Genomic DNA, 26,262 nt, shown 5'->3' with positions numbered 1-26,262 from the left:
GGCAGTAGCATCTGGCTTCTGTAGAGACTGTAAAAATTAAAAAGCAACACAAATCATTGCGAGAGAAAAGCAGTAAATTCAATGATAAGAATTTAAAATTAAGATGTTTCGGCGCTTTTATATTCTGCAAAACATGAAACGAATGAGTTGTGCGCCTGTTGCCATAAAGCCACCGCCGCTAATCGCCGCCTGGCTCCTTCCCTCCCCGCACGTGCCTCGTAATCACTTTGTGAGCAACCCCAGGAAACACGGGGAGGGAAGGTGGTGATGGTGGCAGTGGTGACAGTGATGGAGGTGGAGGGTGGTGGGAGGGCACAAGGTGCCACCAACTGGGCATGGGGGAGCGGCGGGCCCACCAAAAGGCAGGCGAGGAGGGGATGCTCTTGTCCCGCCATACTCAAAGGAAGACAGAGAGGTCAAGCTACGAGGGTGTGACTAATGAGCCAGCTCACGAGGACCACAGACCACGTTGTCCCCCAGGCCCAGATGGCCCCTGGAATAAATCACCCCCAGCAGGCATGAGCTGCCCGTGCCAGAGCTGCAGCTCAGGGCCTGGCACGCATTGCCCAGGCTGCTGCGGGCACCAGCATCCCAAACATCCTCCCTGTGCACCCTGCCCTGGGCAGTGGGGAGAGCAGGAGCGTGGCTGGGTGGGAAGCAGCCCTGTGCATCACTGCAGGAGCAAAAAACGAGGCATTTATTCTGGGGGGTTTGTTAATCCCCTGTGCTTGCAAGGTCAGTGTTGTACGACTGCCTTGAAACGCCAGAGTTTTCCTCGGCGTTTGTAAAAGGGTGAGCTGGCATGGAGGCAGCAGGCAGTGCCAGAAGCTTGCCCTGCCCTCCTGTTGCAGCCAGAGTGTCCACATCCATCCCAGGAGGAAAACCAGCAGGGGCAGGAGAGCAGGCGGCGTCGGCTGCTTTTTAAAAATTAATTTTCCATAGTCCGTTAAAGTTGGGAAGAAAGCTGTGCTATGTCTAAGTAAATAATAATAATCAAACAAATGCCCCCCTGGGACAAGTTGCCTTCCATAAAGATGTTAATTAGCACAGAAGCCAAGCTGTGGAGTCCAGAGGCAGCCTTTGAAACTGGGATGATTTGGTGACTCTGGCACAAAATGCACACATTTCCTGTGTTTATCTTATGGGGGTTTTCCCCCCTTTCTCCACTGAACCATGAAGGTTGTAGGGGCTGTTTGACTCAGCACAGTCATGAATGCCATCACTGCTCAATAGCACTGGAGTGGGTGGCACCACACAACACAGCTCTGCACAGCATCCCTGCATCCCTGCAGGCCTCTGCAGGTGTTGTGTCCCCACAGCAGCATTCAGGGGAGGCTCCTTTGCCCTTGCCCGTGGGTGCACTTCGGTGCTGCCTCCAAAAACACCACTTTGGGTTTCATAATAATCCTGAAAACAGACTCCAAAACGGGGTTGATTTTCTTACCCTGCACATGCACCCACCATCATCCTGGGGCAGTCTGTGAGTCCTGGTGCTGGTGCTGCCCAGGCCTGTGCTGTGCCCACTTTCCAGCTCGATGGCAGCAGCCCAGGCCTGTGCTGTGCCCACTTTCCAGGGTCAGTGCTTTCGATGTGCAGTGCTCCCAGGGCCCCTTGTGAGCTGAGCTGGGCACCTTCAGGCTGTCCTTCAGGCCAGCTCTGCCTGAGCTTGGGTGCTGGAGCTGTGACAGGGATGCTCCAGGCAACGTGCCCCACTGTTGCCTCTCCCAGCCTTCCTGTAGGCAGGGCTGACAGGGAGGCTTCTCTGCCACTCTCTGGCCACCTTTGCCAGTGGCACCTTCCTCCCCAGTGCTGCTGGTAGAGAGCCTTTGACATGCTGACAAAAATCATCAAATGTCCCTGAAATCTCATCTCAGGAGTGCCAACAGCCTTTGGGCTGCTGCTGTGCATGGCCAGGATGTTTTGGAGCCGCTCACCTTTGTTGTAAGGACAGCAGCAGTGTCAGGTCACCTCTGGCACATGAACCATGTGGGATGATGTTAAACATGAAGAGTGGAGGAGGGAGCCTTGTGGAAGACCCTGAATTATCAGGACTTGAGCTGAGGGTTTGGGGGTTTTAGGGTGCATGAGGCAGCAACAGGCTCTGTCAGCACCCTTTGGCGTGAGCATGCTCACACCCATGATAATGCTGGGGCCTTCCCAGTGTGCCCCTCCACAGCCTTTCATTCCCTGTTCCTGTTATTTCAACAGTGGATGGATCTGCTCGTTTTTCCAGTCTGCTAACATGGGTCTGAGGGCAGGCAGGGAAAGATGGCAGCGTTCTGAAGAGGACTCAGGGCGGGGCAGTTCGGTTTGCACATCTCAATGCTGGTGCCACCAGCCTGGGGACTGCCAGCCCCGTGCTGGGGCTCCATGGGGATGGCCACCAGCATGGTGGCACCGCTCCTTTGTCCCCCCTCCCCTGCTGCCAGCATCCCCGAGTCACCCCATTCCCCAGCCACACAGCAGGTCTGGGCTTGGCAGTGCTGCCAGGGGCTCTGGGGGGCCGGCAGGCCAGCACGCGTGCTCTAGCGTGGGGGGAAAAACTTGAAGTCAAATGTCTGAAAGTCAGATCCCTTTTTAGTATGAATTTGCTGTATCTCATTCTAAGCACTAATTCCAATTTAATTGCAAGTGGCCTGAAGCCTCTTCAATAGGAGTAACAAATGGTTTGATTTTGTAAACTTCATCAGACTGCATTTTAAATGCGACACACTAGCCCGGCTCGAATGCCAATGAAGCACTGAAGTAGCTCTCTGTTTACTAATTATCCGTTTTTACTTCAAGCCACGCTGGCTGGCTTGTCTGATTAAATCGGATTTGTGGGATAGAGAACAGCTAGCAGAGTTTTCTCTATAGTAAACGAGATTGAAACTATGGCCCGCCTGGCTGCACACTGTAAATTATATTTCCTTTTAAAGGGGACGTGTCGCCTTTCTCCTGCAGTGCACCTCCCGCATCCATAAACTCCACGGGGGCCCGGTGCCGAGGGAGACCCACCCCACGCTGCCTCCCTCACGCGTGGCCACGCCGGTTTTCGGTGGAATTGCTGCTCTGGCAGAGGCAGCGGGTGGGGGCGGCGCTGCAGCATCCCCGGCTGTGACTCGGACGGGGCGCGCTGTCACACGTCGCGTCTTGCTCGTCATCACGTCTCTGGCGATTGCGCTGCTTTGGGACCAGGCTGCTGGAGAGCAGGGATGTGCACCTCCGGCCTTGCAGCCATAGGGTTTTCCCTCCCTCCATCAAGCATCCCCCCCACTAAAAATCAGTCTTGGGACCACCTTGTGTTTAAAAAGACCCAGCAAGATGTGGCCAGCGTGCTTACCCAAAGAGCGTCTAACACCCAAATCACTCCAGCTTCCACCTCGGAACCCTGTGGCAGTGCTAACAGCTGCCCCACTAGCGGCTTTCAGCTGCTGGCACAGCACTGGCTCTGGCAGGGACACAGAAACTGGGGACGGTGGGCAAAGGTGGCAGCTGAACGCAGCGTGCGGGGCTGTGCTTAAACCTTCCCAGTTGCTAAGACTTCAATTCTGCGAGCTTGACCTGCGCCGCCCCCTCCCTCGGTATCTATCTTTGTGCCCAGGGGCTTTTTATATTTTAATTTGCTTTTGAACGTCCTGCAAAATTAATGGCGTGCTCGGGGCCATTGTGCTGTGTACAGTAGAGGGAAGGGCCGTCGGCGCCCGCCGAGAGCCAGCGCGTTTCCCGGGGAATGAATTGCTCGCCCGCCTTCACCCCTTTTAATTGTTGACAGTAAAAAGCGTTTAAATGCTGCTTAATTTGTAATCATCTTCCTGCAAAAAGGGGAGAAACCATTAAAATGTCAGGGAAATGAATAAATCCGTCTCTCACTGATTTGGGGTGGCAGCATTTCTTTATCAGGGGTGATTTTTCTTCCAATGGCTGAGGGCTGGCTCGGGGCTTCTGTGGCTGGAGCCCAGGGATGCGCTCACGACAGGACGCAGTCCTGTGTCACGCACTGTGCTACCCTCTCAAGAGTTTTGCCGTTTTTTCCCACTTCCCATCCTTTCTCCAAAGGCGTGACATAGTTGGCATGTAGCCTGAAAAAAAACCGAACGACCTGAAGGCCGGCAGTGGGACGGCACCCTGCAGAGCCGGCCTTGTGCCTGCTGGGGAATGTCACCTGCGGAGCCTCAGGGCTGGGGACAAGCTCAGTGCTCCTGTGCCACCGCTGGCTCAGTGCGGGGATGCGGGGCCAGCTCCCGCATCCTCCACCTCTGCGCCCGGTGTGTCAGCCTTTGTGTCACGCAGATGCTCTCTGCTCTCCGAGCACAACTGGAAACGTGTGCCTTCACCGGCCATGCCAGTACTCACTGACTCCCACTCTGGGGTGTTTATTTACTGATGCATTGCTTGAAGAAGAAAAAAAAAAATAACAGAGAAATGAAACCGGCGTTTTGCAGGTCTCAGGAAGCAGCACCTGGGGATGCCCAGCTCCAGCACACAGCCCCGTCCCCCATGCACGCCCGTCCCCATCGCCGCGGCTGCTGGAGTCAGCCCATTTTTTTTTTTTTTTTTTCCTTCAAGCGGGGGCCAATTAGTTTCACAAATGAGGGCCCTACGGTGCCAGGGAGGATTTGTTACGGCCCCGCGCGCCGGCCCGGCGGCATTGTGCTGCCCTCCGCCCCCACGGGAGCCCATTGTCCCCGGCCCCAGCGGGGGCTGCTGGCGGCAGATTTATCGGGGCCGGCGTCCCGCGGGCCGGGGCCTCCGCTCCGCAGCTGGCCGCGGCGCTGGGGGCTCAGCCCCGGGGACCTTTGACCCGTCCTGCTGTCACCGCCGGGGCCGCCGAGGGCCGCGGGGCCACATACCTCTTGGGATTTGCTTCGCGCTGCCCGTTCGTTTTTTTTTTTTTTTTTAATTTTTTTTTTGTCTTGGGAGCGTTTTGTCCACAGCTGCGTGGGGGGCACATGAGCCCACAACCCCCCGGAATAAATCCCTGCAGAGGGAGAAAGGCAGCTCCCATGCGGGGCCACCTCTCTTGCTGCTTTTATTCCCATTTCACTGGGGCTTTTTTTCAGATTTCAGAGCATTTTTGGGTAGCCCCGTGCAAGGCTGAGACTGAGCATCCCCCCAGGCAGCCTCTGCATCCCCAGCAGGACAGAGCTGACCGTGGCGTGCCACCACACCTGGGTGGGTGATGGCACAAAGCCAGAGCAGGTGATGGTGTGAGCCAGGATGCTCTCCAGGATGCCCGTTGCCCATGGCTCCCAAGCTGGAGGTGTGGGTCTGCCCAGGAGCATCCTCCCTGTCCCCTGCCTGCATGCCACTGACAGTGCTGCTGCCCCTCCTGTCCCTGCCCCGCGGTGCTGTGGTCCTGGTGGTCTCCCTGGGGTTGGTTTTGGCAGCATGGCAAGCAGCCCTCTGCCCCTGCTGTTCCTGAAGGCTGCGTGGATTTGTTGGTTACCTTGAACATCTTGTGCTGCTAATGAATTGCTAATACAATTTTCTAGCTAATTTTATTTCCATAGTCCTCACATTTTAATGTCTCCAAAAAGCGAGCATTTATTTGCTTAATCTCCCTGTGTAATACAATTTGCAGTGACTCACAGTTCTGAACAATCAGCTATGCATAAGCGAAAACAAACTGTTTAATGGTTAGAGGTCTGAGATGTTTATGGACAGGGTACAAGCACCTGGGTTGGGGTTTTGTCCCTGTTGTGTTGCTGCAGCCAGGTTTGTGCCCAAGAGCGATGGTACGGAGCTCGGATCTGCCCTGGGGCTCGGGGCCACACACAGCACGAGGGGTGGGCACGTCCCCCTCTCACGTCCTGCCTCCTGCTCCCCAGGGCAGCTTCATGGGGCGCTCCTTGGGGTCCCCTTTCCCCTGGGCATCACAAGGTCTGAGCTCAGCAGCTCTCAGAGGTGTGTGGGGATGCAGTGATCACCCAACAGCTGCCTTGTGTTTGGGCGTCCCTCGGCATCGCCAGGGCTCCCAGCTGCCTGCAGTGCAATAAGAGCAACCTCAGCGGGCCCGTGTCAGCAGGGTCAGGGCGGCCAGGGACTCCCAAAGACACCCAAAGCCCTGCAGCTCTTGGGGTCCCTTCTGCTGCCCGAGCACCCCTGCTGCCACGTGGGAGTGGGGACCCCCGCACAGCGGGGTGCTGGGGCGGGGGGCCGGGTGCCAGGCAGCGCCTAAGGGGGTCTCTCCCTCTCGCACAGGTACAGACATGGCCGTTTTCTGCCTGCTGTGCGGCAAGCGGTTCCAGACGCAGAGCGCCCTGCAGCAGCACATGGAGGTGCACGCCGGGGTGCGCAGCTACATCTGCAGCGAGTGCAACCGCACCTTCCCCAGCCACACCGCGCTCAAGAGGCACCTGCGCTCGCACACAGGTACGGGGGCACCGCCGCGGGGACCCGGGCTGGGGCGGCCGGGACGCGCTCCTTCCCCGGGCGGGAAAAAGAAACAGGGGGAGGAAAGGTGATTTGTATTAAAAAAGCGTGGAGCTGGCTGAAGCGGCTTGGATTTGAAAAACAGAACAGGAAAGGGAGCTGGCTGAAGCGGCTTGGATTTGAAAAACAAAACAGGAAAGAAAAAAAAAAAACCACAAAGCTGCGTGTAATAAGTTGATCTGGTCTGAGGTGGCACGTGACCTTCTTAGGGGGTGTGCGATCATATCCGCCTCATCAGCTTACGGCGGTAGATGCACATAATCAGCTGGTGCTCGGCCCTAATGGGATTAGGGCGACCTGCGCTACGTGTAGCTGGTGCTGCCGCGGCCCCACCGGGGCAGGGCTCGGGATTGCCGAGCGGGAGAGCGCGGCTTGGCCGCCTTACGCCGTGTCCTCAAAGCGCCCGCGCCGTGTCCTCAGCTCCTCCGACGGCATCCCTGGGCAGCTCCGTGGTCCTGGCCACATCATCAGCGCCGGTCACAAAACACCCCTGAAAGAGCTGGGTGAAATCCCCCCAGGTGAAATCAACCTGGGGGATGAACAGGTGCGTGCAAGGTCACAGCTGCCTGGGTGAAGCATTCCTCACCCATCCTTTGCCCACACAAGAGCGAGGCTCATGCGCCCTCCTTGACACCACTGCTGTTGCTGACAGGGAACAAAATGTATCCTGAGGAGGGATGCCCCTTCTTTCTCTTGTCAGGCAGGGGGCATGCACACAATCTCCAAAATTACGTAAGGGTGGCCGCTGGGGGTTGCGCGGGTGGCGTCACGGAGGGTCGCTCTGTCCAGCCTGTGGCTGGCAGCTGCCAGACCCACACGTGGGCTAGGGGTCCCGATGTGGGAAATGGGAATCCTGTGTCGATGATAAGCATGTTAATGCTGAGTGCTGGAGCTATTTATAGCCAGTAATCCGGTGACCTGGGCTGCGGGTCGGGCTGCGCGTGTCCCACCCCAACCTCTGCCGCTTTAGTGGCTCCCGGCCGTGAAAAAACACTGGGATCATCGGCGCTTTAGGAGCGTTTAATCGTGCCATGTGGTGCCATCCTGCACAGCTGCAGGATGCTCCCTCTTGTCCCAGGGCCAGGGTGCTCCGTGGGCTCAGGCTCCCCTGAAAAGTGGGCGGGTGGAAATGCTGGCTGCCTCTGGCTGAAAAATTGCTGTCTTTGACTGGAGGATCAAAAGCCAAAGTGGCAGTTCGGAACTGGGCATGGGGAGGGGAAAGTCAACAGCAGCCCACAGGCAGGGGAAAGTCAACAACAGCCCACAGGCACCGCCTGCGTTGCCTTTGGAGGGGGCTCCGAGCTGCATCCCCAGCATCCTCCTCCCCCAGGTGCCCAGGCAGCAGCTGCGGGAGGGGCGAGGGGCCGCAGAACTGGGCTGCGGCAAATGGGGAGAGAGTAAAATATCATTTTAAAGAGGAAGCAAAAGCACAGGCATGTGAGTATATAACGAGAAGGACAATTTATGCCCAGGCACGAGTGCAGTTTGACACGGGGATAATGAAAAAACGTAGGTCATTGTGGATGACTTAAGCCTTCACAGCTGAAGAAAATGTATGAAATGCGGGGAACATTACACGCTTGGCAGCTCCGCACATCTGCAGCAGGACAAGTGAAATACAGTTCGCCATTCTTTACCATAAACTGTGCTTGTAGGATATGCGGCACAGAGAAATTGTAATTACAGTGACAAGACAAATCAGTAATATTTAAATATTCATGAACAAAGTCTCGGACGATCAATCTATCTTTATTGTCCTTGCCTTCACGGCTGTAATAAATAAGTAGCTGGAGCCCTCACCTTTCCTTCAAATCATTCCGCCTTTGGTGCCAAACCAGAGTTCATTTATCAGCTGCCTGGTCCAGAGTGTGGGAGATGCCCAGGGCTGGGTCTGTGCTGGTGCTGCTGGGTGAAAAACCTGGAAATTGGTGGCGGGAGGGTTGCAGCACACTGCGGTCTCTCTACCGTGCCGCGGACCCGAGCATCCCCTCTGTACATGAAGATCTGTGCATGAAGGGACCGGCACACCGGGGAGACCGGGACGCTCTGTCCTCAGGATGGCTGCCCGGGGTAAAAAGGCTGGGGAGCTGGTTTTGGTTGGCACAGCAGCCCTCACCCCCACGTGTGCTTGCAGGCGACCACCCCTACGAGTGCGAGTTCTGCGGCAGCTGCTTCCGGGACGAGAGCACGCTGAAGGGCCACAAGCGCATCCACACCGGTGAGAAGCCCTACGAGTGCAACGGCTGTGGCAAGAAGTTCAGCCTCAAGCACCAGCTGGAGACCCACTACCGAGTCCACACAGGTACGTGCTGGGTGTCTGTGGTGAGGCTGGCAATGACAGACCAGGTGGAAAGGCTGGCACGTGGACCAGGGTGGCAGCCAGGGATGACGACCCCCTGGACGCGCCGGCACGTAACAATTGTAAATGGGGGATCAATAATCACGTCGGTTCTGCTGTTCATTACGTGGTTATCGGCCGTGCCCGCTGCGGCAGCGTCGATGCTGGGCGGTTGGTGGGCACCTGGAGGCCCCCGGCCCCCACTGACACCCCATATCCCACAGGTGAGAAGCCCTTCGAGTGCAAGCTGTGCCACCAGCGCTCCCGGGACTACTCGGCCATGATCAAACACCTTCGGACCCACAATGGCGCTTCCCCTTACCAGTGCACCATCTGCCTGGAGTACTGCCCCAGCCTCTCCGCCATGCAGAAGCACATGAAGGGCCACAAACCAGAGGAGATCCCCACTGACTGGCGGATAGAGAAGACCTATCTCTACCTCTGCTACGTCTAAGGGAGGAGGCAGAGGGGCAGCAGGGCCAATTGGCAGATGACTGGGCAAAAAAATTCCCACCAAACCCGCAGCATCCATGGCCTTGTTTGTTTTCAGTTCTCATTCGTTTCTTCTCGCCGGAAGGATCCTGCAGCTCATGCCGGACCGAGGCACGCACCGTCTCCAGCCCCATCCACACTGCTGTCCCAGCTGCTTGTGCGCCTGCTGCCCTTTCACCCTTGCTGCAGGGCAGATTTCACCCTTTGCAACCCCCAGCCAGGCCCTCCGTCGCCCTTGGCATTGGCCACTGGTGCTGCTGGGAAGACCATGCAGGAAAGAGGCTGAAAGTGTGTGTACAGCTAGTGCTCTGGGAAGGCTTTAATTCCTGGTGTCCTGTCACTGCATAGACCCTGCCGTGGATGCCCTGCAGAGGACCTGAGCTCCTGTGTGGGGCTTGGGCCCCATTCTGGCAGGTTCTCATGCTCCCAGGCTGCGGCATCACAGGCAGGAGAACACAGTGCCCTGTGAGCCACAAGTGCTTTGGCAAGAGTGTCCTGGGGGGATCCTGGCCAGAGGAGGGTGTTTGGGACAGGGAGCCAGCTGTGAGTCAGGCTGCCTTGAGGTGTTGCCTGGTGTCCAGGTGGGCTCAGGGGCACAGGAGGCTGCTGCTCTCCCCATGACCAAAGACCTCTCTATGCATTTCTCCCTCCTTCCCTGCCTTCCCGGGGCAAGGGTGAAGCCCCCCATGGGGAGATGCAGTTGGTTTGGTGATATGCAGTCAGTGGCAGTGTTAGAGCTGTTAGCATGTGGCGTCACTCCAAATGCTGGGATCCTCTTTTCTTCTGCTGATTTGGGGCACCTGGAAGGTGCCAAGTGTGGGGTTTTTTGCCCAGCCCTCAGCCGCAGGAGCCCACAAGTAAGGGGTGCTCCGTGGCAGGCGGCTTTGCTCGCCGCTTTTTTTGCTTTTTGTTTGGGTTTTTTTGAACTTTCTTTTGGAATATTTCCGCGTTTAGCACATTTTACTTGAAATTACCTCATTTTTTTGTGACCTCATGAGCTTTTATTGATTTGGGAGGGACAGGGGGTGGCATGGCTGGGGTGCACCAGCCACGTGCCCAGCATTGGTGGTGGAGTGGTGGTGGGGCACTGGTGTCCCTGCCAGCCTCCTGTTGTGCATTATCCTTACCAAAACTGGTATTTTTTGCCTGGCCCCGTGGGGCTGGGGGTGTTGGTTCTGAAGCTACCTCTTGTGTTCGTTTTTGTTGTGTTTCTCCTGCGCAGCCGCGGGCTTGGTGGTTCCATCCCACGGTTCTTTTTTTGTCGTTTTGCTGCGTTTGGGTGAAAAGGGGGGGGAAAAGGAGCTCTGGGGGGGGGGGGGGGGGGGCAGGGTGGGACAGTGTCTGGCTACAGTTTGGAGGGACACTGATGGCCCCTCTGGGTTTGGGGTGCCCTTCCCACCTCTCCTGGTGCCAAGCAGGGATACGGCTGCGGGAGCAGCACCCTCCCTCGCGCCCCAGTCCGGCTTTGCCGCCGCGCGTGGGACTGCTCTGCGCAGGGCGGACACCGCTGCTGTACAATCCGGGATGTGACTGTGGAGAACGGCTCGTTTAATTGTTGTGCCTAAGAAAAAAAAAAACCAGAAAAAATATTAAAAAAAAAAAAAAAAGAGAGAGAGAAAACAGTTCTTTCACACAGAAAGTTGCTGCAATTTCTGGCGTGTGCACGGCAGGTCCCCGTGGTGTCCTGGCGCTGCCAGACGCGGGTGCCGTGGAGCACGTGGCCGAGCTCATGTGGCTTTTTTTTTTTTTTTTGCTTTAACCTCCCCTTCCATCCCACCATCCCTCTCCCTCAGAGACACAGCCCCCACCGCAACAGTGTTGGGGTCAGCATTGGAGCGATGCTGCTGTATCCCGGGCGCGCGTCCCCGCGCTGTTGGCTGTGGCGCAGCCCCCGCCACCCCTCCATATATATATTTGTAAGTATATATATGTGTATCATAGCAGTGAGGACCAAGCGCCGCACGGGGCCCCGTGGTCCCGGGCTCCCTCTCCCCTGGCTTGTTGTCAGTGTCGTGAGCGCCCGCCTGCCCGTCCCGTTGCTCTGTGTTGCCGCTCGTGGTTCGGGTCCGTCGCTGTCCTCGTTCCGTCTACCTCAGCACCTCTCTGAGCCCGGGCGCAGAAGGTGCCCAAGTTCCCCTTTGGTTTTCTCAGAGTATCTATCGGCTCCTATTTTTTGTACGACTTTTCCTGTCTCGCCCGTTCGCTCCCCTGCGGTTCTGCTTGCGAGTCCTCTTTCTGTCCTCTAGCCACAGATGCCGTTAGCTAAAAGTTTCCTGAAAAATAAAGAAAAAGAAAAAGAAAAAAAAAAAAACAAAACAGTTGTGGTGTCTCCTAGTTGCAGCTCTCCGCATCTGCCTTCGTCCTGTGTAGATTCAGATGCATTTCTTTGTAAGACTTCAGTGTTTCTGACAGAGGAAAAAAAAAAAAAAAGACAAAAAAAAAAAGAAGAATATACTGCTGCAGGTTTTTTTCTCTCCATGTGTCACTAAGTGAAGTTCGTGCCTTCTATAGCAAAGAGAATATTTTTTACATCCTACTAACGGTAGATTTTTTTGTAGTGAACATTTTTTGTATTTTTATTTATAAGTCTCATAAGGAAAATAGCAATGTTCAGTTGTATACCTTGAATCTGCAGTTAGAAAACAAAAGAACAACCAATAAAGTTAATTCCGTTGTCTCAGCCTGCTGTCTCCCATTCCTGTGCCCATCAAGAGGAGGAGGAGGAGGAGGAATAGGCGGAGGTGGAGGAAGGATGGATCCCACCAGCTTGGGGTGAGCCGTGGGGGTACCCACAGTACGTGAGTTTGGGGGTGCCTGCTTTGAGGGGGAAATTGAGGAGGTCCTATCCCTAAACCGACCCCAGTGGGCGAGGGGGTCTCCCTGGAATGTCAGTGTCCCCGTGGGCAGGGAGCATCCACAGCACGCTGCCTGCCTGCCCATGTGGCTCACCAGGGAGCAGAGCAAGTTTGCCTCAATGAAAGTGAACTCGTTCATTTAAACCTGCCTGCAGAGCCGTCCGGCCCCCCGCTGCGTTAATTATCCTGTAGTTCCCGACTGATTGCTGTACACTAAGCTTAAGCCCTCCTTTATTTATTTACTGACTACATTAACGGCAGCGCCTGCTCTCCTTTGTGCTGTGGCAAACCGCACAGCACCGCGCTGCAGCCGGGCCAGGCGGGGGCTGCCAGCACAGCCGGCCCTGCCTGCGCCCCACGCTTGGCCTGGCGGTGCCATCAGGCATCTCTTAGAGCACAGCTGGAGTCGCCAAGGGCACAGCATCGTTCAGTTTTTCGCAGGGATGGATGGCATGTGCCGGTGCCAAGGCCGGGCTCATCCCCTGCCCAGCACCCAGCAGGTCTGAGGGGCTGCGTGTCCCTCCCAAGGTGCTGATGGTGCTGCTGCCTCCCCCAGTGCCCCCAGCGAGGCTTTGGGCAAGCGGTGGGGAACTTGGGTCCAGGTTCGGGCAAGCAGAGGCGGTCCTGCTGTGATCAACCTGCGGGCCGCAGCGCCCCACGAGAAGGGAGGCAAAGCCTGGCACAAAGGCGCCGTCACAACCACGGGGAAATCGCGGCAGGACCGGGCCTTTGTGTGCACGCTCGCACAGCAGCTGGGAGCGATTATGCTGCAACAATGTTCTGTTCCATCAACATTATGTCCTCATTAAACCTTTATTAGGAGATTAGATTCAGATTTATTGATTTTTTTTTTTTTAAAGAGGAAAATCCAGGCTTCTCTCAGATGCCTGGAACTTTTTTCCACATGCAGCACTTCCCAAAGTAGCAAGAGGGCAAGGGGAGAATCAATCTTTCCTCGAGGATAGGCAGCCTGTCCTTCCAGGGAAAAGGACTGCTGAGCTTCTTGAGGGGGTTAGGTTGGGTGCATGATGGCTTCCTAGCACAGGGAGGACAAGGACCAAAACATTCAATGGGATACAGCGGCATAGATGAGCATCTTGCAGTGCAGCCTTGGGGGACATCAGGGTCACGGTGGGCAAGAGAGGGATGGCAAGGCTGGCCCAGGAGTCTTGCTGCCCAGTATCCTCGTCAAACACATGGGCTGGGTGGCATCACACACCCGGGTCAATGGCCCCATTGGATTTGTCTGTTGGAGCGTTTGATGTTACACGAAGGCAGCTCATTCCAGAGGGTGTTAATTGCCCGCTGCACTGATCAGGTCTGTAGCACCATCGATCTCGGCAGGATCAATGGGCTGATTTAGTGTCTCACGAACTCTTTAACTGGACACCTCATCAATAGGCAGCCACTTACAGACCATCAGCGCATTAGTGCGGGCCGGCGCTGGCAGGAGCCCACTCCACCCGTCCTCAGCCCCCGTCACTCAGAGGTAAGTTTTCCTGCAGGTGATGGCTCTGAGATGGTGAGTGGGAGTCTTGCTCTGGGGTTGATGGGTTTGAGGGCAGATGCATGAGAGCCAGGTGGTGCCAACCCACCTGTGCCCCATCACCTGCATATGCAGAGATGCTCCTAGAACATGGGATGGCCCTTATGGCATCTGCAGCACTTTCCTCTTCTCTTCACCTTGTGCCTCTGTCCTTGCAGGGGCAGATGACAGCTGGAGCTGGGACCTACTGGGCTGTGATGGCAGTCCTGCCCCCGCGCATCTCTCCCAGTCCCGCGTGCTCACGGAGTCCTTCCCGTTGCCATCCCGTTTGACACGGGGTCCCTTGCTAAAACAGCTGAGCACAAGCATGGTGGGATCTGCTGGGCAAGCATGCCGGGGGCCCGGGGTAGGATACAAAGGCAGCAGCCGGGGTGAGGGGTAGCGGAGCCGAGAACAGCGGGACCCCCGGGGCGGTGGGGATCCCCCGGGGCAGGGGGACCCCGGGTCGGGAGGCGGCGGGGCCGGCGGCGGGGCCGCTGTCCGCGGTGCTGAAACCGCGGCCGGGGCCGGGCCGGGCCGGAGGCGCTCCGGGGTTGGCAGGGGAAGCGTGGAGAGAGGTTTGGGCAAGGTCATGGGGTCCTGGGGGCTCCTGCTCAGCTCCGCCTTCCGCTGCGGAGCTGAGGGACCTGAGGGATGCGCCCGCCTGGGTGGACAGACACCGGCGAGTCCCAGAGCCAGGGAGAACCCACCTGGGTGAGGTCCCCCGTCTCCCTGAACAACGGGCCCTGCTCAAGCATCCCTCCACACCGACCAGAGGGTGCCCAGGGTGATGCTGTAGGCCAGGACGGCTGCCAGGTACACCCGGAACAGCAGGACATCCAACACGTAGCCCACTTGCAGCCACTCACGGGCGACGTCGCGGAATTCCTCCCGTTTCTCCAGGAGCTGGCGGATAGCCGTGGTCTCACGCAGGACCTCCTGCAGGGCTGCTGAGCCCTCCGCCCGGCCAGCAAAGGCCAGTGCAGACCTCGTGCCCCCCACTGCCCCGCACTCCCGGGGGTCCTCACAGACATAGGGGGTCGGCTTGGCTGAGGGATCAAGAGAAGCAAATGTGAAAAACCTATTTAGACAGAGAACTGGGATTTGTGAGGGTGAACTAGGCACCCAGTTCACCCAGGCACCCAGTTCACCATGCAAAGAATGGCTATGTAGGTGTAGATGGCTACAGAGCACCTAGACTCCTTCAGGCCCCCTCTGTGCCACCCTTACCTGTGCTGTCATTGTTCTCCACCTGCCTGGAGGTGTCCAAGCTTTGCATCCTGCTTTGGCTCAATTTCTTCCTGTCCCGGATACAGAGCAGGATGGTGGCTCTCTCCAGCAGCAGGCGTTTCACCCACTCAGGGACGTGGGGCTGCAGGTCTTGCTTGTGCACCAGGTGCACAATCAGGATGGTCTCTGTCAGGCTGATGACGAGCAGCGCCATGCACACCACAAAGTAGATGCCTGCAGAGGCATCAGTGAGGTGAGTGACCTGCAAAGGCTGGTGCACAGAGCAAACCCTCCCTGCTCAGCTCTCAGGGCCCTGTGGTCCCTGCCCACAGCTGCCGTGGCAGCTGGGTGGGAGAAGCAGCGTACCTATCAACGGGGTGCCGACGGCCGTGGCTGGCAGCGTGTCAGATACAATAATGAGGAAAACCGAGTAGCCCAGCAGGAGAGTGATCTTGAAAGAGACCCTCTCACCGCTGTGGGGAGGCAGGTAGAAGCCCACAATGTCCATAACCATCAGGAAGATGCTGGGGAGCAGCAGGCTGACCGTGTAGAAGAGGGGGCGTCTGCGGATGACTACCTGCAGGACAGAGACAGAAAAGGCTGTGAAGGGTGAAATGAGGCCTTCGGCTGGTGTGGCTCTTTGCCAGGGCAGGTGAGGATGGTGGGGGGCACTAAGGTGAGGAAGGGCTCACTAGCAGGAGCCTCCCACCTGCAGGCAGGAGCTGCAGCACAGAGCAGCGACAGGGATGGGGCAAGTCCCCTCCCTCGTGCCACATCCCCGAGAAACACGGGGCCGAGGCTCTTACATAGAACTTCATCTCAGCGTAGCTGTCACTGCTCTTGACACTGAACTCCTGGAAGTGGCTGAGGACGTAGAGCAGCTCCCACTCGCCCTGGTTCATGAAGACACTTCGGTCGAACTTGAGGAGCTCCGGCTGACGCCACAGCGAGAGGTTGATATCACGAACTGGGGGGGCAGAGGAGAGCTCGGAACTGGGGGCACCCCGCCCGAAGCGCCGGCAGCTGGCGGTGCCTGCCCTCCCCGCACGCTTCCCCGATCCGCTGGGGCCATCTAGAGGGACGAGCTGCCTTCTGCACGGAGCTGCGGCCAGCACGGCCCCTGCCGCCCCCGAGCCCCCCGGCCGTGCACCGCCCGGCACTCACCGTGGTGCAGCCAGCTGGTGAAGGTGAGAGAGCAGTTCTGGATGTCGAAGGGGAAGTTGTAGATGTCCAGGCTGCAGGAAGTCATCACCTGGATGGGTTTGAGGTTCTGCACCTCCCCGTGATGGCTGACGTAAACGTAGGGGACGTGTGGGGACTTTCCAACATCCACACTGAGGGACAGGAGGGACAGAGATGTGGGCTGGAGAGCACTCTGGGCAGGGCTTCCTTCTGCCAAGTGGAATTTCAGGGGGGAACTGCCCAAGAGCCAGGGATTTGCCTCCTGTTCTGCTTTTTTGGTAATACCCTTGCAGGCATTTCTGCCTCGCATCACCTCTGCACTGCCCAGACTGCTTCCTTCTCCCAGCCTGAGAAGTTCCAGAGCCCTTAGGAAGCACTGGGAGCACCTTAAATCCCCACGGAGTGGGAAGGACACCAGATAGCTCCACGGGAAGGGCCAGCAGCTCTGCAGCTGCCCTGGCATTGTACTGTCTTCACAAAGCCTTTCTCCTGATATCTGGATCTCACCCCCAGCACAGTGAGGGTAATTACTGATGGTTGTGGTTAGCCAGCATTGGAAATGGCCCAGCTGCAGAGCCAATCCCCATCTGCAGCTCCCCGATGTGGGGAGGCTGCCAGCTCTGTGCCAGGAATACAAAGCACAGGAGGGTACGTGCCCGTGGTGGGTGAGGAGTCCCAGCCCCAGCCCGTGTCCCTGGAGACTTTGGCTGCACTCACAACTCGTTGATGAGGATGTCGGGCACCCAGATGCTCTCTACAGGGAGGGAGATCTGCGTCAGGTTGTCGAAGTGAGCTGGGTCCCACTTGAGGAACTCGTCTGTCCAGTGCTGGGGACAATGGAGAGGGGACTTGGTGGGTGAGGTCCTTCCACTCTGCCAGCACACAGACCCCAGGCTAGCCCCAGGCAAGCTTCCCACCCGTGGGAGGGAGGGAAGAGTGATCCTTCAGCTTGCACAGCAGCCAGCAGTGCAAAGCAGGGAGCATGAAAGCTGAGCCGTGGGGTGCATGTGCTACAGAGGCCTCGCCAGCCCCCAGGATGTTTCCCCCCACGGCTCTCCTGCAGGACTGCACACTCCTCTCACAGGAAAACACGGGGGTTTGGGGGTGCTGGACCCCGAGGGGGGCCAGCAGGGAAGGAGTGAGGTTTCGTGGCTACTCACCTGCCTGTACCAGATGTAGGTGGTCAGCACCTGGTCCTTCTCATCCTGTGAAGATGCGAAGGGTCAGAACGGGGGGCTGACACTCGGGAAGATGGGCAGAGCACGCTGGGAGCATGCTGCACGCCAGGTACCACTCCCCTCCCTGCGGCCAGGCGCGGGATGGGAGCAGGGGACTCACCACGCTGAGGATGGCATAGACCATGAGGTCGATGGCCACGTTGGTGGTCGTTCGCCAGTCCCGCACAGGCCGGGTGCCCTTCTGGTAGTGTGCCAGGAGGTGGTGGCACAGGCGGCGCAGGGCGGGCTCGGGGGGCTCCGGGGTCCCGGCCCCGCGCTGGGAGCCTGCTCAGCAGAGGGAGAAAGGGGGCAAGGGAGGCTGCTCCCCCTGCCACCACCCTGGCTGTGCCACGGGCTGCGGCTGCTGCCAGCTGCCTGCCCTCACTCACCAGTTGGGGTTTCCCATCCAACTTTAACAGGAGCATCCTGATGGGAAACGAGCCTGGACACCAGAACCATCACCTCGTATGCTACTGGCATCCTGTGCCGTGCAGGTCGTGACCTTCCCCAGCCTCAGAGGGCACAGCTGCCAGCCCTCACCTCTCTAGACAAGTGCCAGGACAGCAGCAGCGGGGAGCCACGAGGGACACACTGCCCCTGGGAAAGTTTCATACCATTCGCTCCCGCCAGGGGCATTTCTTTGCTCAGCAGGTGGAGATGGTGAAGGTTAGAGATGAAGCGGGATGCTAAATTCATTTGTTAGCTATCTTGGTGTTTGCTTCCTGTGAAAACAGTCCCTTCACTGGTGCCAGCAGCATCAAGCAAGGGCAAATTGCTTTCAGCACCATGTCCTCACTGCCAGGCACCTGGAATGCCACAGCTGGGCCGGGGCAGCCGTGCTGCACTTGTGGCTGTGCTCTGTAGCACACCCAGCCCCAAGTACAATTCTGGCATAATGAAAGAGACTAATTGGAATAGATCTATGGGAACTTGGGAAAAGCTACTGGAAGGGAATTTTAATCTGTATTTTAAGCTTAAAAAAAAGAAAAAGCAACAGCCTCAGCCCCTCTGACGTTGCTCGTGAGTGGTAGTACTGGGGAGCCAGCTGGGTGCATGAGGCTCGCCCAGGCAGGCAGGAACTAACAGAGGCAGTGAGATGGGGGATGAGGCAGCAATTAGGGTGAGGGGAGGAAATACAGCTGCTGCCATCACCACAGCTCGGCCAAGTGACCTTTCCTGCTGCAGCTGGTGGCAGCTGGCTCGTGCTTGCTCTCCTCCACCTTCTCCTCACATCCACGCCACCCCTATCTGCATCAGGATGTTCTGGCAGCAGGGAAATGGCTTTGCAGAGGGAGGACTGGGCTGGGTTCACCTCAGATGCTCTTTGCCTCTGCTCCACACACCATGCTGGTCTGCCCAGCCCAAATCTGTGCCAGGGTTGTGCCAGCAACTCACCTGGTGCAGCTCGGCACAACCCTGGCACAGCCCTAACACATGGGGATCTGTCTGCACAGCCCTTCCTGCCTCCTGGCCAGCATTGCCAGGGTGAGCACATCACTGCTCCCACTCCTTTTCTGCCACCTGAGCTGTGCTAACAGTGGGAGAGGGCTTGGGAGATGGGTGACAGGAGCTACATGACCTATCCAGAGGTTTGAGTCAGTTTGAGCTGAACATTTTCAGCTGGGCTGGTGCAAAACAGCTCAAGGATTTTCGTGCTATTTCCCAGGAACATTAGATGAGAAAATAATAATGGAATAACAACAAAATATGTTGGCTGTCAATTTTGCACTGCGCAGAGCTACAATTACAAACTATAGGCACAGCATCGTGCCCAAAACCCAGCTCTTGGTTATGAAGGGGGACTAAACATTATATTGGAGCAAGCCCTTCATCGGGCAGGGGGCTCAGGCAGCATCTCTCAGGCAGAGATGATCTGGAGATCTCCCTCCAGAGCACCTCAAGGTCCCAGAGAGCAGAGCTGGGTTCTAAGGCTACGTCACCTTGCTGCCAGTGTTCCCCGGGCAGGATGCACCTCCAGCCTCTGCACCGGAGCTCTCCCACGCTCCAGCCTCTCCCAGGTAAGTCACTTCCCAACAGCACGAAGGTTTCCCCGCAGAGCAGCCTTTTCTGGGAAGGTCCCGCTGCGCCTCAGCTCCCCAGCCCTGCCCACGGGTCCCCCACCTTACCTGGGCTCTGCAGCGTCGAGGCCAGCGGCAGCAGGGCCAGGAGCGCCCCGAGAGCCGTGGGCACCATGGATGCGCTGGCTGCAGCTCGGCGGAGCGCTGAGCGGAGCAGGGAGGCAGGCGGCACTCCTGTGGCTTTCCCCCCGCCGTCGGCTTTTTGAGAACGCCCAGTTAATCTCGCGATCAGCCTCTCCCGCTGCATCAAGTTTCAGGCTGGGAGGGTGCGAGTGGGGCCCACCCCCGCCCAGCTTCCAAAGAGCTGCCCCGTCCTCTGCCCAGGTGCCTGCTGGTGGCACAGCGGGTTTTGGGGTGCGAGCATCATGCCCATGTGCAGCGGGGGGCACGATGGGGGCAGAGGGCGCTGCAGGTGCCAGGAGATGCTCAGCAGCTGGAAAGATGGGGAAACCCCCCGAGAGGCAGGGAGGGGAGCCTGCCCAGGGGCGTGCCACTGACACAGGGTGGGTTTCCACCAGCAGGGGAGAGGGGAGCTCTGGATGTACCGGGCTCCCCTTCACACCCTGCGTCAGGTGGCTCTGACAGTGGCTCTGACAGTCGCAGGTGAGGGCAGCATGTGCAGCCAGCCCTTGGCACCCCTGCCTGGGGCAGCAGCTTTCCCCCAACCCCTCCGACCTGTGCCTATACTGGAGTCTGTTTTCACCGCAGAAATGCGCATTTGTTGTAAATTTCAGCAAACAAAGTTCTTCCTACTGTTTTCAGCTTCCCAAAATATTTAACGCCTTGGAGCAAACAAGACTAGAGGCAAAGCCTGCTCAGGTATTACGGAGAGTCAAAAGGCCCTCGGTGTCACCCCTGCGTGGGTGCCCTGCTCAGGCTGCACACTCATCCCTCCATGTCACAGCATCACAGCCTTGGGCTGGGCAGTGTCCCTCTGCCTGGCAGGGGGGCTTCCCCTCGACCCTAAGGCTCTGTAATCTTCTGTATTCCTGTATGTCTGCACTGTGCTTGTGCGTGCTGCAGGTGCCTGTGCCCCCACAAAGCTGCCAGCTGCTGGAAATCCTGGGGAAGCGGCGGCCAGGGACCAAAGCCTGCGGCGGTGGCGTGGAGCAAATTGCATCAGATGCCGACATGGAGTCACTTAAACGAGATAAGAATTAGTGCGGGGCTCTGATGAACTCCCCGTTGGCTGCCGACAGCGGTGTCAGGGAGAGAGCGAGAGCAGAGCTGGGGCTAATTTGATTTCTCGGCTCCGTTAGTGGCTGGCAAGTCACCTCCCAGGGAGCGCCAGCAGCTCACGGCGCTCTCCCCTTATTGAATCTGGGTAATGAGAATCACGGGCAGCGCCACCGTGGTGTTGGGGACTGTGCCCCGCTCTGCCCCCTCTCCTGCAGCCTCCTGCGTCTGCAGCCGGCAGGACGGGGCCAAGGGGGCGTGGGCTGCTCCAGTGGAGCCTCTGCTGCAGCATCGTTAACTCTGAATTTTCTCCCTCGGGTTTTACATCTTCATCTTAAAGAGATTTTAATGTAGTTCCTATCAGCCCTCCTGTTATTGGATATCTAATTAGCGTGATCTACGGTGGCTCGTGTTCCGCGCGCACGCGGGGGCTCTTGCGGGACGCTTTGTGGGACGGCTGATATCAATCGGCAGCGCCCAGATCAGATTTACTTTCCGAAATAGCATAATGGGATTTTATTAGCCCTGTAATCTGCTGCACGGTAATTGCTTTTCTGGGAATCGAAGTGCTCAGCGCCTGGGGCTTCCCACAGCGCAGCCCTGCGTCCTGTCCAGGCCCCGCTGCAGCCAGGCACGGCAGCATCGCTGCACTGCCATGGACGGGCACTCAGGCCTCTCTCCTGGGGCAGCCACAACGTGAGCACGTTCCCTGGCTGGGCAGGCGGGTATTTAGCCCAGAGCAGCAGTTTCAGAGGCTGGGGGGAGCACAGGGGCACAAGCACAAGATCCCCAACATGTGATGGCACAAACGATGCTCTGCATTCCCTCCTCACCCCGACCTGACCTCATCCCACGTCCTGGGTGTGCAGCACCATGCACTGTAGTCCTTTGGCAGCTCCCAGCCCACGCCGTGGGATGTGCTGGGGGCTGTGGAGCTGCGGCAGGGGCATGGCTGGGCTCTGTGCAGGATGGGGTGCTGTGGCCAGGCTGGGGACCACAGTGGAACAGGGAGGGAGGCCTCAGCTGTGGCGCTTGCCGGTGCGGAGCGGGCAGGAGAGGGAAGCAGCTCTCCTCCAGGCTGCCAGCGCTCGCCTTTCAGAGCGCGTTTGGAGCGTCAAAAACAATAAAGCATCAGCAAGGAGCCCTGGCAGCACAGCTGCCTGATGGCCCCGGCCCCATCACGCGCCCGGGGCCGCCCATTAGGGAGCCTGGCGCTCCCCGAATTGCATGTCTGCTGTGATTTAACGCTGCGAGACATGAAACAAACACCAACACCGCGGGCAGGCAGGACCCTGCCTGTGATTTAACGCTAACGCTGCGAGACATGAAACAAACACCGCGGGCAGGCAGGACCCTGCCCCCAGGGACAGCCCTCCTCCGGGAGGCTCGGGATTGCTGGCATCCCTGGGCACTGCAGAGGGCCGGGGGACACAGGATCTCTGCTCTGGGCTCACCTTGTGCAGCTCCAAGACCGAAGCACAGAACAAATGCCTGCTGGTTTTGGCACCCTTGGCTAATTTAATTTTATTTAGGGATGCTGGTAGCTTTGTCCCTTGGGTGCAAACTGCATGGCCCTTGGAGAAGCCAAAAATTGCCCACTCCAGCTACCAAGCCCATCCTCACCCCAGTGAAGGAGCCCAATGCTTTTGAATCCCCCAGAGAAGGGATGGGAGTGTTTTCCTTTCAAGTCCTCTCTTTCATTAGACACCCTTCAGATGTTTGCAATATTCTGCCACTGTTTCATTACCACTAAAGGCAGGCAATAATAAGCACATGAAGGTATTTGGAGCCCGTTGCTGTTAATGAAGGAGATCTGGCTGATGCTGAGTGGGATGGCAGTGGTGCATCACAGGCTGAGCACCATCTCAGGACGTGGAAGGAGAGGGCAGGTCTGCAGCCTGCTCTGTCTGACCGTGTACAATCTCCCCCTAGTAAATTATCTTGGAGGTAACAGTGCTGTGACTGCACTTAATGCTGCAGACAAATTGTTCTACACCCTAGTTAATTGTCACAGCATTAATCAGGCTGCTAAACATTAAACACAGCCTGGACAAACCCGGGGCTAGAAATAGGGGTCTGAGTTTATCTTTGTGACAGGGGCATTCAGAATTTTTATGGTTAATAGTTTTTTAAGGTAGGAAAATCCTGGGGACCCTTACCTCAGCAACGCAGTTTGGGTAGAGCACCATTCCCTCTGCAGTGCATGAGGGTCTCAGAGAGAAAATCACAGTGCCCAGCACTACCTCCCTGTCCCTGACTATTAATAGCTTGGCAGGCTCCCCAAATGAGTAGAATTTCTTACTTTGTTGCATTTAAGGATCACTGTTTGTCTTGTTTATAGTTTGTACATCAGGGAAATTGTTGAACACCAGCTTCCTCAGTTTTTCCTTATCTACACGGCCACCTCCTCCCTCTTCCCTCCCGAATTCCTCATCTGGAGTACCTGTGAGAACCAGGAAACCAGGACAGTCTCGGAGCAGTCCACAATAAGGTCCCACACCTCTCCCAAAACAAAAGGCAAAGGACAGTCTGTGACTATCCAGGACAAATCCAAGTGTGGGAGATGCCCACCCAGCTGGGAAAGGGCACCTTCGAGGGAGAACTGGCAGCCAGGGCATGGCACCGCAGTGCCACAGCTCTGCTGGAAATGCCAGTGCCGCCGGAGCTCCAGTGCCCGGTGGGGATTGACACATTCCTGATGATGCAGGACAGGTTTTCGCCGGTTTCCCCCAAGAGAGCTGAGCCCCGCTGGCTCGTCAGGTTGCCCAGGTGCCTGGGCCACATCCCATCAGCAGGTCGAGCTGCTGCACTGCTGACAGCGTGGGGTCTGCACTCGTACACCTGGATCTGCACAGCCCCGAGGCTCGCTGCTGGGACATCTCTGCTGCACTGCTGACAGCGTGGGGTCTGCCCTCGTACACCTGGATCTGCACCTGGATCTGCCCAGCCCCGGGGCTCGCTGCTGGGACATCTTTCAGTGTCCTTGCACTGAGAGAAAGCTAGAATGCAGGCTGTGCCCTTTGGCTCAGCAGATCTGAGAAAAGCTATTTCCTGCTGCCTCACCCAGGCCCAGAGGAGCATGGGTTTGGCTGGAGCAGAAAGCAGGTGCCGGCCACTCTTGCTTTGAACCTTTTCCTCGCGGTTTTTCCCTGGGGTGCATCCACCCCTGGAGCATCCTGGTCCCCTCCTGCATCCTCCTCTTGCCGCCTGCTCGCAGCCTCCCGCCGGCCAGTACCGACAGCACAGAGCATCACCGGGCAGCACCGGCAGCACCGGGCAGCACCGACAGCATAGAGCAGTACCGGGCAGCACCGGCAGCACCAGCAGCCAGGGCAGCATAGAGCATCACCGGGCAGCACCGGCAGCACCGGCAGCACCGACAGCATAGAGCAGTACCGAGCATCACCGGCAGAATAGAGAAGCACCGGCAGCACCGACAGCATAGAGCATCACCGGGCAGCACCGGCAGCATAGAGAAGCACCGGCAGCACCGGGCAGAACCGGGCAGCACAGAGCAGCACTGGCGGACACCTGCCAGACGCAGGACCACAACAGGGGAGGAGGGTTTATTACTATTGTAAATAAAACAAAATCATTCACTTTTATCAGTACAGAGGGGCGCGGCCGGGGCAGAGCGCCGGCTGGGCCGGTGTTGATGCAGGACAGGTTTTCGCCGGTTTCCCCCAAGAGAGCTGAGCCCCGCTGGCTCGTCAGGTTGCCCAGGTGCCTGGGCCACATCCCATCAGCAGGTCGAGCTGCTGCACTGCTGACAGCGTGGGGTCTGCACTCGTACACCTGGATCTGCACAGCCCCGAGGCTCGCTGCTGGGACATCTCCTTTCAGTGTCCTTGCACTGAGAGAAAGCTAGAATGCAGGCTGTGCCCTTTGGCTCAGCAGATCTGAGAAAAGCTATTTCCTGCTGCCTCACCCAGGCCCAGAGGAGCATGGGTTTGGCTGGAGCAGAAAGCAGGTGCCGGCCACTCTTGCTTTGAACCTTTTCCTCGCGGTTTTTCCCTGGGGTGCATCCATCCCTGGAGCATCCTGGTCCTCTCCTGCATCCTCCTCTTGCCGCCTGCTCGCAGCCTCCCGCCGGCCAGTACCGACAGCATAGAGCATCACCGGGCAGCACCGGCAGCACCGGCAGCACCGGCAGCATAGAGCATCACCGGGCAGCACCGGCAGCACCGACAGCATAGAGCATCACCGGGCAGCACCGGCAGCATAGAGCATCACCGGGCAGCACCGGGCAGCACCGACAGCATAGAGAAACACCGGCAGCACCGGGCAGAACCGGCAGCACAGGCGGACACCTGCCAGACGCAGGACCACAACAGGGGAGGAGGGTTTATTACTATTGTAAATAAAACAAAATCATTCACTTTTATCAGTACAGAGGGGCGCGGCCGGGGCAGAGCGCCGGCTGGGCCGGTGTTCCCGGCTGCCGGGGGAAAGAGCGGGGAGAACGGGCTCGGCGGCCGGGACGGTGATCGGCGGCTTGTCGGGGGGGAACACGGCCGGACACACGGACACACAGACACACGGACACTCGGCCGGACACACGGACACACAGACACACGGACACACAGACACACGGCCGGACACACGGACACACGGACACACGGACACTCGGCCGGGCACACAGACACATGGACACTCGGCAGGACACACAGACACACGGACACACGGCCGGACACACGGCCACACAGACACACGGACACACGGCCGGACACACGGACACTCGGCCGGACACACGGACACTCGGCCGGACACACGGACACTCGGCCGGACACACGGACACTCGGCCGGACACACGGACACTCGGCCGGACACACGGACACTCGGCCGGACACACGGACACTCGGCCGGACACACGGACACTCGGCCGGACACACGGACACTCGGCCGGACACACGGACACTCGGCCGGACACACGGACACTCGGCCGGACACACGGACACTCGGCCGGACACACGGACACTCGGCCGGACACACGGACACTCGGCCGGACACACGGACACTCGGCCGGACACACGGACACTCGGCCGGACACACGGACACTCGGCCGGACACACGGACACTCGGCCGGACACACGGACACTCGGCCGGACACACGGACACTCGGCCGGACACACGGACACTCGGCCGGACACACGGACACTCGGCCGGACACACGGACACTCGGCCGGACACACGGACACTCGGCCGGACACACGGACACTCGGCCGGACACACGGACACTCGGCCGGACACACGGACACTCGGCCGGACACACGGACACTCGGCCGGACACACGGACACTCGGCCGGACACACGGACACTCGGCCGGACACACGGACACTCGGCCGGACACACGGACACTCGGCCGGACACACGGACACTCGGCCGGACACACGGACACTCGGCCGGACACACCGCGGCCGCTCGGGGCCGGCCCGCAGCGCTGCCCCGCTCTGCGCGCTGCCGGCGCCCCGTCCCGTCGGGCAGCGCTGCCGTCCGCGCGTGTTTCGTTGGGAATAACGGGCTCCGCGCGCGGTGCGCCGGTACCACGGGAAGGGGCTCGGGCGGGCGCTCAGACACCCTCCGCTCTGCGGGGAGCTCCCCGCCGCTGAGCAGCATCTCCTGGGGCAACTTAACGAAAACTGCTGCTCCCAAACTTCAGGGCGCTGCCCAGACTGGCTCTGAAGGGACCCGGACAGGACCGGACACAGCGAGGCTGTGTCAGTGCCCACGGGACTGAAGCCCAGACCAGCCCGGA

At 58.4% G+C, this 26,262-nt stretch overlaps 2 protein-coding genes across 2 annotated transcripts in view; one reads left to right on the top strand and one right to left on the bottom strand.

Moving 5' to 3' along the window:
• Window positions 1-11,924, top strand: part of ZBTB16 (zinc finger and BTB domain containing 16) — a 54,150-nt gene extending 42,226 nt beyond the window's left edge. Inside the window, exons 4-6 of the mRNA XM_041413712.1 lie at window positions 6,184-6,354; window positions 8,549-8,716; window positions 8,977-11,924. Of these exons, the coding sequence (XP_041269646.1) occupies window positions 6,184-6,354; window positions 8,549-8,716; window positions 8,977-9,206 (569 nt within the window). The 3' untranslated portion in view covers window positions 9,207-11,924. The remainder of the gene's footprint in view (window positions 1-6,183; window positions 6,355-8,548; window positions 8,717-8,976) is intronic.
• An 854-nt stretch (window positions 11,925-12,778) lies between these two features.
• On the bottom strand, window positions 12,779-19,446 carry LOC121340762 (5-hydroxytryptamine receptor 3A-like). The gene is made up of 9 exons (XM_041413730.1): window positions 19,380-19,446; window positions 17,375-17,538; window positions 17,197-17,241; window positions 16,754-16,863; window positions 16,019-16,188; window positions 15,661-15,821; window positions 15,221-15,431; window positions 14,855-15,088; window positions 12,779-14,673 (listed from the first exon to the last, which is right to left on the bottom strand). Exons 1-9 carry the CDS (start codon window positions 19,444-19,446, stop codon window positions 14,375-14,377), a joined length of 1,461 nt encoding a protein of 486 aa, XP_041269664.1. The 3' UTR covers window positions 12,779-14,374.
• Window positions 19,447-26,262: the final 6,816 nt, after the last annotated feature.

This window comes from Onychostruthus taczanowskii, unplaced genomic scaffold (genome assembly GCF_017590055.1).
Source record: "Onychostruthus taczanowskii isolate IOZ18803 unplaced genomic scaffold, ASM1759005v1 scaffold43, whole genome shotgun sequence".
NCBI lineage: Eukaryota > Metazoa > Chordata > Aves > Passeriformes > Passeridae > Onychostruthus > Onychostruthus taczanowskii.
This window is presented reverse-complemented; position numbering and strand designations above follow the sequence as displayed.

Bases quoted from the DNA above. Each gene is read 5' to 3' on its own strand.
- LOC121340762 (XM_041413730.1), bottom strand. From the start codon at position 19,446: ATGGTGCCCACGGCTCTCGGGGCGCTCCTGGCCCTGCTGCCGCTGGCC. The intron at 17,242-17,374 runs GTGAGTCCCCTG...GCATCTTCACAG, and splicing joins TCTATGCCATCCTCAGCGTG to GATGAGAAGGACCAGGTGCT. The intron at 16,864-17,196 runs GTGAGTAGCCAC...CATTGTCCCCAG, and splicing joins CCTACATCTGGTACAGGCAG to CACTGGACAGACGAGTTCCT.